At 44.4% G+C, this 13,869-nt stretch overlaps 1 protein-coding gene across 1 annotated transcript; it reads left to right on the forward strand.

Annotated features, from left to right (window-relative positions):
• Nucleotides 1–10,433: 10,433 nt before the first annotated feature.
• LOC121536026 (ADP/ATP translocase 2) lies at nt 10,434–13,026 on the forward strand. Its single transcript, XM_041843305.2, is given in 5 exon segments — nt 10,434–10,656; nt 11,483–11,755; nt 11,757–11,970; nt 12,104–12,244; nt 12,402–13,026. Coding segments are annotated over 5 exon segments (897 nt in total). The 5' UTR covers nt 10,434–10,545; the 3' UTR covers nt 12,560–13,026.
• The last annotated feature ends 843 nt before the right edge of the window (nt 13,027–13,869 follow it).

Genomic DNA, 13,869 nt, shown 5'->3' on the forward strand with positions numbered 1-13,869 from the left:
ACTTAGGCAGCATTTTGGCACCTAGGTTGTGGGATCTTGTTCCGTATAGGTTTGTGTGTGTACCTTAAGACTTCACGTATCGTTTGTTTGTTGTTTTGTCGTGTGTTTATTGGTTGTAATAAACATGTACGATTATCACGCTGCGCCTTGGTTCGACCAGTCTTTAAACGATCGTGACAAAAAGATCCCCACCAAATGAGGACCAAGCAGCGTGTCCAGTAGCAAAGACAAGCCTGGACCTGGGGAGGAGATCCTGGGCGGAGATCCTGGACAGGGATTAGTTGCCGGATGGTCGCCGTCTAGGGGAACAGTGGAGCGCTATAAGCGGAGCAGCGGCACACAGAAAGGTGCCGGTCGAGGAAAAGCCCGAGAGAGCAGCCCCAATATTTTTGGAGTGGGGGGGCTTAAAGGGTGGTTAGGCGGAGCCTATGGCGTTAGAAGCAGAGCCAACTCCCGATACTCATGCAAGGAGCGTGTGACTGGGCAGGCTCCGTGTTATGCGGGGCTACGTGCTGTGCGCGTGTTCCGGCACGCGCAGTCTGTAGTCCCTGTGCTGGCACCGCGCCTTGCGTGTGCGTGCGAAAGATGGGCATTCAGCCGGGCCGGGGTGGCGGCTCAGACGCTCGTGGTCTCAAGTACGCCTCCTCGGTCGTATATCCTGCGCTGGTGCCTCGTACTGTAGTGCCAGTACGCGTGCACAGCCCCTATATCCTGTGCTAATGCCTCACACCCTTATTGTGTGGAAGTGGCATCCAGCCAGGGCCGGGTTGTGTCAGCTCTCCGCTCCAGACCTCCAGTCCGCCTCCACAGTCGGTGGGTCCGTTTCTGCTCCCGCACCAAGCCAGTGGTGCGTGTTCCTAATCGGCGGCGGCCCGTTCTGCTCCCGCGCCCAAGCCGGTGGTGCGTGTTCCCCAGTCGGCCCGGCCCGTTCCTGCTCCCCGCGCCAAGCCGGTGGTGCGTGTTTGCCCATTGGTAGGTTCCTCCGCAAGCCAGTGGTGCGTGTTTCCTGCGCTGTTTCTGTCGCGCACAAGCCAGTGGTCGTGCTTCGTCCAGTCCGACGGCCTGTTCCTTCCCCTACGCACCAAGCCAGTGGTGCGCGTACATCAAACGGCCCGGCCTGTTCCTGGCCCTCGCACCAGAAAAGCCAGTAAGTCGTCGTCAACCGGTCGGCCTGTTCACAGTCCACCGCTGCAAGCCAGTGTGTATTAGTGCTTCGCCAAGTCCGGCTTGTTCCTGCTCCCTGCGCACCAAGCCAGTAGTGCATGTGCCCAATCCCACCGGTGCTGCAGTCCGGCACCGGTCAGCTGCTTCCACTCCGGGCCAGAGCAGTCCGCTCCACCGATTTGCCCCTGATCCAGCTTTCCGGTTAGCTGCTCCCACTCCGAGCCAGAGCAATCCGCTCCACGGTGCCTAGTCCAGCTCGGTCAGCGGCGTCAGCCATGCCCGGATTCGATCCACCATCCATGGGTCCCGCTCCAGTCAGCGGTTCCAGTCCAGACCCGGGCGATCAGCCCCTCTCCAGGTTTTGGGGTCTACCACACCAGGTCCAGACAACGTGCCATTCTGGAAGGAATGAGAGGAAGCAGTGGGGTCCAAAAGCCAGGAGCGCCCAACAGGGAGGTGGGAGAGAAGAGTGGTGGTTCGCCCGGGCCGGATCCGCCTCCCGAGGCAGAATGCCCACCCGGCCCCTACCCTAGCCATGTTTATGTATGGCAAAGTGGTGAGTCCCAGCACCTTAGAGGTACTGTCACGCCCTGACTCAGGGGACGTTTATTTGTTGAGTCAGGGTGTGTTATATTCTCGTGTTGTGTTGTTTCTATGGTGTAGTATCTGGTATGTCTATTTCCTGTATGTTGGCCGGGGTGGTTGCAATCAAGAGGCAGCAGCGAGCTCAGTTATCTCTGATTGGGGACCATACTTAGGCAAACTTTTAGCACCTGTTAGTTGTGGGATCTTGTTCCGTATAGGTTTGTTGTGTGTACCTTAAGACTTCACGTATCGTTTGTTTTGTTGTTTTGTCGTGTGTTTATTCGTTTTTAATGACAACATGTAGCTTCTATCACGCTGCTTGCTTGGCTTCGACCAGTCTTTGGCAAGCCAGTAGCTGACACCTCACGAGCTTTGGAAATCTTACCCAGCATTGCTATTTGCAGAGTTAGCGTCAGGTAAATGTTGCAATTCTTCACCATATCCTGCGACCAAAAACAAGCTTGCACATGGACAGTACCAAAAACAAATGATCTAATGATTCTGTCTCTTTGCAGCAAAATCTGCAGCGCTGGGAGTGAGTTGTAATACCCCCATATAACATTGCCTATTAGGTTGTACTGAGAATTTTTGTACTTAATCATTTAGATTGAGAAAATTCTATGTTTTTAATCCGGCGTCGTTTTACAATACTTGGGGATGGGTGTCCTCTCTCGAGACTTACCTGTTCTGGGCTGTCCCGCAATAGAGAGGGTCTGGGGAGGCTGTGACTGCAGCTGGAGCAAGGGAGGGAGGCTGTGCTGGGGTCCTGGTTGGGGTTAAACCAAAGCGGCTAGTCCCCTGCTCCAGACTCTCTTATGGCACTCCCACAGCTCCTCCAAAGCATGGCTGCCTTCTTGGACAAATGCAGTCTGGAGGTTCAAAAGGTTATGTTTTACTGGGTTCATTCCAATGAGTTCGGGATGAATTTAGATTATTTTTGATTTTTATCAAATGGAAGGTAGCCATGATTTTTCTATAGGAGTTTTGAGTTTGTGAGTTTAGTTTAAATGAGAATTGATTCTAACGCAGGTTCATTTGTTTTTGTTTTTACATGACTCTAACACACATGGCTTTTGAAGTTCATTGTAGGCAAATTAATGTTTTGTTTCAGTGATTCACATCAAGCATCATCACACGTGGTCAGATTTTAGAAAAGGAGTGTGCTGGACAAAAAAATATATATATACATGTTTTATTGTCACATACACTGGATAGGTGGAGTGAAATGTGTTGTTTCAAAGGGTCAGCCATAGTAGGACTTTTTTCTCTCCTTCTGTAAGGCAGCAAATTAGAGTTACAGTGGGGGAAAAAGTATTTAGTCAGCCACCAATTTGCAAGTTCTCCATTAAAAAGATGAGGCCTGTAATTTTCATCATAAGGTACCACGTGAGACAAATTTAGAAAACAAAATCCCAAGAAAATCACATTGTAGGATTTTTTTGAATTTATTTGCAAATTATGGTGGAAAATAAGTATTTGAGTCACCTAGAAACAAGCACGTTTCTGGCTCTCACAGACCTGTAACTTCTTCTTTAAGAGGCTCCTCTGTATCCACTCATTACCTTTATTAATGGCACCATGTTTGAACTGTTATCAGTATAAAGACACCCCTGTCCACAACCTCAAACAGTCACACTCCCAAGCTCCACTATGGCCAAACCAAGAGCTCAATCAGGACACCAAAACAGCCATTGCAGACCTACAACAGGCTGGGAAGACTGAATCTGCAATAGGTAACGGCAGTTTGAAGAAATCAACAGGTAGGAGCAATTATTAGGAAATAGGAAGACATCCAAGACCGCCTGATAGATCTCCCTCGATCTGAGGCTCACACAAGAATCTCACCCTGTAGGGAGTCAAAATGATCCCAAGAAGCGGTGAAACAAAAATCCCAGAACCTACACGGGGGACCTAGTGAATGACCAGCCTGCAGAGAGCTGGGACCAAAGTAACAAAGCCACCATCAATGCTCACACGCCGCACATGGAACTCAAATACTGCTGCAGCCAGACGTTAGTTTCCCCTGCCTTAAGCGAGTACATGTCCAGGCCCGTCTGGAGTGTGCTTCAGAGTGCATTTGGATGATCCAGAAGAGTTGGGGAGAATGTCATATGGTCAGATGAAACCAAAATACTAACACATTTGCTAAAAACTTCAACTAAGTCGATGTTTGGAGACCAAAGAAATTGCTGAGTTGCATCCAAAGAACACCATACCTTTTTACTGTGAAACCATGGGGTGGAAACATCATGCGCTTTGGGGCTGTGTTTCTACCGGGGCGACCTGATCAGTATAAAGGAAAAGAATGATATTGGGGCCATGTTTATCGTGAATTTTTAAGTGAAAACCTCCTTCCATCAGCAAGGGCATTGAAGATGAAGCGTGGCTGGGTCTTTCAGCATGACAATGATCCCAGCCCACACCGCCCGGGCAACGGGGGTGAAGCCCGTAAGAAGCATTTCAAGGTCTAGGTGGCCTAGCCAGTCTCCAGATCTCAACCCCATAAAGAAAAAATCTTTGGAGGAGTTGAGTCAGTGTTTTTATGTGACAGCCTAAAAACATCACTGCTCTAGAGGAGATCTGCATGGAGGAATGGGCCAAAAAATTGAGCCAGCAACAGTGTGGAAAGCGTGAACTTACAGAAGCGTTTGACCTGTGTCATTGCCAACAAAGGGTATATAACAAAGTATTGAGAATCTTTTGTTATTGACCAAATATCTTATTTTCCACCATAATTTTTAAATAAAATTCATTAGAAATCCTACAATGTGATTTTGTGGATTTTCTCATTCTGTCTGTCATGGTTCACGTGTACCTATAGTGAAATTACAGGCCTCTCATCTTTAAGTGGGAGAACTTGCACAAGTGGTGGCTGACTAAATACTTTTTTCCCCACTGTAAGTGCCTTTCTCAAGGGCACATCGACTGATTTTTCACCTTGTCAGCTCAGGTATTCAAAGCAGCAACCTTTTGGTTACTGGCCCAAAGCTCTACCCGCTAGGCTAACTGTCGCCCCATAGAATAAAGACTCCTGTTATGTTTTTCCTTTACACTGTCAAACTTCCTGACTCTTTTGAAGGGGTTTAACCCCTGTTTTACCCAGCACTTTGCAACAGATGCATTTGAATGCACTATACGATTACAATGTGATATTTATTAAGTTTGGTTGATGTACTAACCGGAGCACCAACTGGCTGTACTGCTGCAGTGTGATGAATCTGCCCAGAAACTTGGTGAGGATTATCAGCAACACATCTCTATGAGCAAAGACAAGAGAGAGGAGAGAGATTAAGAAAACCATATAGGATAAAGGACATCCTGTAGCTGTGTGTCTGTATGTGTTAATGTATAGGGAGAAGATTATATGTAGGTACAATAATTTTTTTAAAGTGTGTGTGAGTGCACACCTGTGTGTGTGTTTGTGTGTGTGTGTGTATATCTGTGTGTGTGTATATCTGTGTGTGTGTGTGTGTGTGTGTGTGTGTGTGTGTGTGTGTGTGTGTGTGTGTGTGTGTGTGTGTGTGTGTGTGTGTCAAAGCCTAACCTGTTGGCCAGTGCTTTTCCTTCCGGGTGGTTGTTCTTGAACATTCTCTGAAGGTTCAAGTGTCCTAATGACTGAGTCTTCTGCCTTACCTCGTGCTCGCTGGAGGTAGAACACAAAGATATCAATGCAGTGACTATAGCTCACTTAGTGCATTCAGTGCATTCATTTGTTAATTAATTCGGTAATTTGTTCATTCATTTGTTAGTTCATTCAATACACCAATCAACCATCAGAACATGAAACATTTTGTCAAAATTAATTTTGACAACTTTGACTACGTCAAAACAATAATGATTCAACATCTCACATTCAACAAAACAGAGGAAGCTAAGTGACGTCCACTAGGAACTATGCAGATGTCATAAGCAGGCCAGACCTTTCTGCTGGTAGGTTAGGACTTTGACTGATGTTCATCGTCTCTATTATCAAGGGACTTCTTCTGATCTAAGGAAGAGCGGGGGTTTGGGTTTTAAGATGACTGTTGTGGGTCTTTTGACAGGCAGTATCCCTGACTGTCTGAATTTTTATGTTTGCCTTGGTGTGTGTGTCTCTATGTGTGCACACAGTATGTGTACTCTGCACACTGCATTGTGTGTGAGTGTACAGCATATTATGTACGACTGAACTGTACGTGTGTGTGCGAACTTGCATGTGTGCGTGTGCGTGTTTGTGCTTCGGTTCCAGACAGGGCTAAACCTGGTCAGCTATACCCGTCTGACATCTGCAGATCTCAGCCATAACACACTCACACTCAAAATACTAATCTCTACCTCTCCAGCCTCTCCTCCCCTGGGTATGCTGTGTTAACCATTCCTGACCAATGGGGCTCTCTGGGTACCTATGGGTTTTCCCTCAGCATGGTCCAAGGACCCCACTGAAGCCCCTTTCGTTACTCCGGACCCCAACTCCACACCATATCTGTGTCTGTTAAATAAACTAAGAACGAGACTGACTTTGATGTGGAAGGAGAGCAACACTGTCTGACTTTCGACCACAATCCTGCTGTTGACGAGCTCATAGCTAAGAAGCTGTATGTGGTCTTGGAATATATAATATGGATCAAATGGTCAGACTTAAATCAAACATTCCATTGAGTGTTGAACAGGAATAAGCACCCTTGAAATATGGAGAGAAGTTGAATAGGAGATGTCAGATGGAGTGAAATGGAGTGAAAAGAGGGAAAAAGAGACCAAAAGACGGATGAAAGGAGATTGGTTTGGCTGACGGTACTGGTTTGACTGGTGATGCTGGTTTGGCTGGTACTGGTTAGGCTGGTGACCCGGCTCCCCCTGCTCTCTGGTGCCACCTGCTGACCTGTCCAAAGCACAACCACATTCACAGCATACCAGGATCATGATCATTCCTGATAAGTGCAAAATTGGTTTAATTGTATTGCAGTTCAACAGTCCTAATTTAAACACATTAATTGTAATTGTCTCTGGGTATCTGCATACTCCAGTTTAGTGCACACAGTCACAAAGTCATTGTGGATTGCATTTAGGCTAGTCGATCTGATGGGATAGGTGTAAGAAACATGGTAATAAATTGAAGAAAATAATAGCCAATCTATCAAGGTTGGGGTCATTTCGAAGACAGTTCAGGAAGTAATTTGAATTTAAAATTGAATTTTTTAAAATAACTTTTGAAATAAATATATTATACTAGTCCTTTCAGTTTATTGAGAAGTTATTGAAATTATTGAATTGGAATTTCAGTTTACTTCCTGAATATTTACTGACTTCAATTCGAATTTACCCCAACTCTGCAATCCAGCAGTTCATGGAATTTGTAATAACACTAGACATTGAGTTATACATTACATTTGCAATATCCGGAGAGACCTAGTAGACGATCGTATTTTTTAAAATAAATTCCTCCCAAGATAATCAACAATTACTAACTCCAATAGCAGTGAGAAGCACCTGGCCAAACGTCGCACATTTATTTGTAGAAGGGCGCCACCACATGGAGATCTGGACCAGAGAAACTGGTCTGGCGCTGTTTATGGTGCTGAAAGGAATTCGCGCACGTGTGTGCGTATGTGTGTGTTTGTGTGTGTGTGTGTGTGTGTGTGTGTGTGTGTGTGTGTGTGTGAGAGAGAGAGAGAGAGAGAGAGAGAGAGAGAGAGAGACTGTTCAACTTTGTTGCGCAGTAGTTCATTGAAGTCTCTATCCTATTATTCGTTTAGCCAGAGATCACATTGCAATAGGCTACTCACCAAAGATGGGCAGCCGTGGTTTAACCGGATCAAGGGCTACTGAGACCTCGACTCTTTCGGGGATTGGTTGCGAGACCAGGCTGAAACCGCTCTGCTTCAGCGGAGCCTTGTCATAAGGATAACCTGTGGTCGTTCTTGTGTTTTGACCTCGGAAAACAAAGTCGAGGCCCCCATCCCGCGACAGCGGCGGTACAACTTCATCACTCTGAGCGTAATCTCTGGAGTAGCCCCTGAGATAGAGGGTTTCTGGGTCTTTGAGTCTTGATAACGGGTGCTGAATGTCTGGTAGTCGAAGAGAAGCAACCGAGGACAGTCTAGACATTGTATCTGTCATACGCCAGGATAAAAACGGTAGCAAATGTCACATGATGATGATAGCATAAAATAGTCCTATTTAATTATATTCGTTATTATTTCGTTAACTTATTCGTTATTAATGCTTCCTCGATAGCTTAGGCTACTCTATTCTGAAGTTCCTTCACTGCGTACGACATCAAAGGTTAACTTTTTGTGCCTCGTCTCCAACTCGAGTTGGTTTTTGCAGAATAGGCTATAGGTGCGCGGTTGCTACAGACAACAGAAAGCACTCCAGCCCTCTCCGCCAAAGTTTATTTATTGCGGTGGTAAATGGTGGGGTGGACTTGTCAACTCAAAGAACAATGGTGTTGTTCTTGGCCAATGTTATATTTTTATGTGTGCAACTTGAATCAACGTGGAAAACTGGTTGGATTTCCAAAAAAGTCATCAATGTAGGGAATTTTGTCTTTATTAAACACATTTTCCGAACTGTGGGGAATGTAATCTACATGCAACCTTAATTATACCTTATTTTTTTAAGTAGGCCAATAGCATTCGCCCCATTTAAAGTTATTTGAGTGGGTTCCAATAGCCTATTATATTATCCCTGCCTGTCAAAATGCACTGCTCGCAGTTGCTATGCAGCCTGCAAAACAACTGCTAAAATCAGTGTGCAGCAAAACCAGGGACGTGTGAGAGCATTACTCGCATTACTCGTTGCATAACTGTAGTCATATAGTGATAATAAATCCCACCTATCCATTTGCGTAATTGCGCAATTAGCCTATTGCAATGTGCGGGCACGTGCGCGTAGGATTTGGTCCCATTCCAATAGGGCATTGGTCAAGCTCCTACGCACGTCGAGAACTGAGCGACGCACTGCCAGCAGCGCTGCGCAACAAGTGTAGACTTGTAGGCTAATTATCCGTAGACATTGACGCCCCCTGCGCGCACACATGACCTATTCGTGCAAGATCTCTTGATCTCCACGCTGCAGCCATGGGTCTCATGGAAAGGCTGACACGAGGAGCATGTATAGGTTAGTAACGTTGTGCCTGGAGCTTGAAACAAGATGGGCTTCTATAATCACACAGACCCATTAGCCAGACTAGTTATCAATGGGATCCGGCTGGCATTCACCTACATTCGTATTTGTCACAGGTGAAAGGGAAAATCAATGGTCTTGGTGCAGATCTTTTATAATTAACCCGGTAATCAGGGTTGTAAGTAAAGGCAAAGCCTATAGGAAAATAGTAGGCAATATTCTTCCCACACAGTACAGACTATAGACAGCAAGTAGGCTATGACTTAATATGTCTATATGTGAAGATCTCTTTGATTCAAAACATTATTTTAGGTACATTACTGATGCATTATTGTTGTGCAAACAGAATGATTTAGTTTTGCCATCCAGAAATACCAGTAAAATAGAGTTTGATTGAATTCGACTGTTACTGTCTCAGCAACCAAGTGGAGAGGGAATGGTGTTGGCGCAATAGGGTCTTTGGCAGCAACTCCAGGTCCCTTTGTAAATTTAATTACAGGGCTTATGTTTTGTTTTCATAGGTTACTATTGTGTCGGTTAAGTCACAAACTACATAATGTTCTGCAAGAGACTATATTCGGCTGTATCCAAGCAACGATCAAACATGCTGTACTGTGTGTGAGAAATGCAAGAATAAGAGTCTGTTTTCAAAGCTGGAACACCAGTTTGGAAATGGTCAAAACCACGAACCTAAAATGTTTTGCTGAAGGTATTGGCCTAATACATACAAAACGGAGGAATACTTTCTTTCCAGGGGTGAAAGCTTGTCATAAATAGCCTTAGTTGTTAGCAGGAACAGGCCTGAAGATATGAAAAACACAAATCCATTGACAATTAATGATAATTACAAAGAAGGCCATAATCAGCACATAATATAACCTACTTCTGTGCTGTAGGTCAGATTGACATTCTGTTACATGGAGACGCGCGCGCTTCCGGCTCCTCAAAACGCATTATAGGCTACAGGTCAGGCTATGAAGCAAATCCTCACCACATCATGAATTACATCACAATGTTAAAAAGTTGGCAAGCTAAGCCAAAGTCTTCAAAGTCGCATGCATACCAGCAACAATGTCACCCTCTCGCCCTCGCTGTTAATGTGTTATTTTCGATGGCCTATTTGCGAGGCCTAACCTCTTAAATCACATTTATCAGAACAGTAAGACCTATATTGAATTATGAAGATAAATTAAAAAGCTAAGCTTAAAATTACACTTAAAAAACATAGCCTACCCATGCATTAAATGCACACTGTATCATGGTTCCCACCCTAAACTGCGATACAACTTTGCCCTAAAGAATAAATAGAGCATAAATAATAATAGATAGCTGTGATGTTGTGATGTTATTCATTAGCAGAATAAGACATATTATCTAACACCACAGTGTCATTGGAAAATTATTTGGATTTGCCCTTTAAACGTCCCCAAGTGTTCCATGAAACTTTATTTAATGGACATGGCTAAGATTTGAACCTTAACCTAGGATATTTATTTAGCCTCGTCAATCTGTTCGACGGTCTGCATATCCATCACCCCCAAATTCTCGCGATATATAGCCCAGATATATTAGGCGAGATGGAGGGGCTTCGTCCACTTGCAGGGGCGTTGGGTTTCTTTGAGGGTGTCTTGGTGAGGACTGTCTGGAACATTTTGGGTCTGACCTCTACTCCACGAGGAGGAACTTGCAAACATGTCGGACGCGGTGGTTAGCTTCATTAAGGACTTTTTGGCTGGTGGCATTGCTGCTGCCATCTCCAAGACAGCTGTTGCTCCAATTGAGAGAGTAAAGTTGTTGCTCCAGGTAAGACTGAGTGAGAATAATTGTTTTCCAGTCGCTGTCATAAAGTTAATATATTATTGGTTATCCATTGAGTGCGCAGAAGTCACACTTTTAGAGTTAGATTATAATTAAATTAGATTAATTTTGCAAATGGTTTTCATGCAGACAGACATGCGAAAAGCGCTTTGGAGACGTTTCTTACGCACGTGACTTGTCGCTGTCCAAGGTGCTATTGAGCTTTCTAATTGGATTCGATAGGACTCAGGAGTTGGCCTTTCCTTCAGGACAGAAACGGAATCATATGAATTTAAGGTCATAAAAGAAAAATGACTATTTTGAATAACAGAAAGTAAATGTATTTGATGCGTTCTTATATTTTAGTGTTGATTTCAAGTACACGTAATGCTCTGTTTCGATTAATAGGATGATAATTAATTAGGCAAAGATGTCGATACTCGTTTGGATACAAGAGCGGCGATATTTGGTTTAGGCCTAGGCTACAGCTAAATTTATCCAGACGCATGCAACCCAATACGCACAGACTGTGCTCAAGTGACATGAAGCAATGGCCTGTGTACAACGCCGCTGAGAATAGCTGATTATAACAGAAATTGCACACATACATTCATACAAACCCGTGATTATTAGTAAATTAAAGCGAATTAGGAATTTGGCCCAACAACAAACTCAATATTGTTAGCCTCTTGCTATAAGATACACACTTCAGTAGCGTAATACGAAGTAGGCCTAAAGCACAACGAGGAAATCCGATTGACATGCTTTTTTTTGCTGACTGAATTGACGCTAAATTGACACATTAATTGTCTTCTGTTATTCTATTCTCCAGGTCCAACATGCCAGCCAACAAATCACGAAGGAAATGCAGTACAAAGGGATCATGGACTGCGTCAGGAGGATCCCCAAAGAGCAAGGCTTTATCTCCTTTTGGAGAGGCAACCTGGCCAATGTGATCCGTTACTTCCCCACCCAAGCCCTCAACTTCGCTTTCAAGGACAAGTACAAGAAGATCTTCCTTGGAGGAGTGGACCAGAAGACACAGTTCTGGCGTTGGTTCGCCGGTAACTTGGCATCCGGTGGCGCAGCCGGTGCCACCTCTCTTTAGCTTCGTTTACCCACTTGACTTCGCCAGAACCAGGCTCGCGGCCGACATCGGAAAAAGCGGAGCCGAGAGAGAGTTCAGTGGTCTTGGCAGCTGTCTCAGCAAGATCTACAAAATCGACGGTATCAAGGGCCTGTACCAGGGATTCAACGTGTCTGTCCAGGGCATCATCATCTACAGAGCTGCTTACTTTGGAGTCTACGACACAGCCAAGGGTGAGCAGCATGAGCTAAAGTCAAATCATAAATCTAAGTAGCTGTTTGCAATTGGGACGTTGTTATGTAAAAGTAGTGTATTTTACAAAGAAAGGCCAGAATCTCAATTATGTTGCTCTACGTCATCTTCTAGGTATGCTGCCCGACCCCAAGAACACTCACATCTTCATCAGCTGGATGATTGCCCAGAGCGTCACCGCAGCAGCCGGTATTATTTCATACCCCTTTGACACGGTCAGACGTCGTATGATGATGCAGTCAGGACGCAAATCAGGTGAGCCAGTTGCAGGCCTACTCATTGATTCATATCAATGAATGGCCTACTGTAACTGATCCATAGAAATATTCCATTTGTTTTATGCACGCAAATTACCCAAATTACAGTAGGCCTATATATCGCATTTTAATGATCAATGTGTCAATTTCAATAGCGGACATCATGTACACTGGCACAATCGACTGCTGGAAGAAGATCGCCAAGAACGAGGGAGGCAAAGCCTTCTTCAAGGGGGCCTGGTCCAACGTGATCCGAGGCATGGGCGGCGCCTTCGTCTTGGTGCTCTACGACGAGATCAAGAAGTACACATAAACATTCACATCTCCCTAAGGAAACCCTTCACCACGTCTTAATTGTATCATATAATGATAACAGCTTGGGTGAATTATCGGGGTAGATGTGTATGCTATTGAGCCAGCCCAGGAGTTGGTTGCTCATTATTCTTCTCGCCAGTGTAATTGGTCATGTGAGCAACGCACCAACTCTGAAACCTGTATATATCTTACCCAAGATGTGCAGAAAAGCGCACATCCAGGCCTGCCAGTTGACTGTCAAACTGGTCCAGAAAAGGGATTTTTCCATTTAATTACATGCCTACTGCAAACAAAGATTGCATCCACTCTTCTCAGTTCTTTCTTTCTCTCATAGTAAGCCAAATGAATGTACTCTTCATAGCAGCCGCTGTCTTCCATGGGCCTTATGTTCCTGTGTTGTCATATCTCATGTGTCCCACAATAAACATTATTTTAATAAGAATAAAGATGAAAAATACCTACTAAGCCCTCTGCTTTGGTGCGTTCGTTTGTGGTTCATATGAGTTTTATTGAAATATTGTAATGTATACAATATTTAACATAATATACAGTATAACATAACAAGTCAAAACATTTAGGTAAGGGTTACTAGTTCCAGGCTCTGACTTGGGCTATTATAGGGTTAGCAATATCATCCATCCCATTTTCTTGGGCTGGCAATAGAGATCCTTCTTTTGGGAGCCAGCCTAGATGGGAATCATATAGCCCAGTGTCTCACCAGCTGCCAAGCTTCATAGTCTTTGTTGTTATGTACATAACAGATGCAATACAAATCTAATATTACTCTCATTTTCTCAAACAACAGGTTTTACTAGGCTATACATACACATAACTATAGATGCTGGGTGAAGGGGTGATATGAAATGGCTGTAAGTCGCTTTGGATAAAAGCGTCTGCTAAATGGCATATTATTATTATTATTATTAAAAAGACAAAAAAGGCCAACAAACTTGATGCTTCCAATACCACTACCAATATACAAATGTATTACTTTTCATGTGCCGACCCTCATAAACCAATTTATTTGAGTAAACTTATAGTACTAATTAATTACGACTACTGATTAAGTATTTTCCTTGTTATTTTCTCTATTGATGACTTATAGTGCTGGGCCAGTCATCCCTGGCAGCTAGCATGTCACTCACTTGTTGGACTTCTGACCATGACACAGCCAATCACTGGCCTATATCCCCTGCTGCTGTTGTAGCCATCGTGTGTGTGTGTGTGTGACATTATGTCATTGTGGGTGATAATTATTCATGTCCACAACATGCCAGATTTGCTGCCCGCTAAGTGTGTCTGCATTGG

This window comes from Coregonus clupeaformis, unplaced genomic scaffold (assembly GCF_020615455.1).
Source record: "Coregonus clupeaformis isolate EN_2021a unplaced genomic scaffold, ASM2061545v1 scaf1454, whole genome shotgun sequence".
Taxonomy (NCBI): Eukaryota; Metazoa; Chordata; class Actinopteri; order Salmoniformes; family Salmonidae; genus Coregonus; species Coregonus clupeaformis.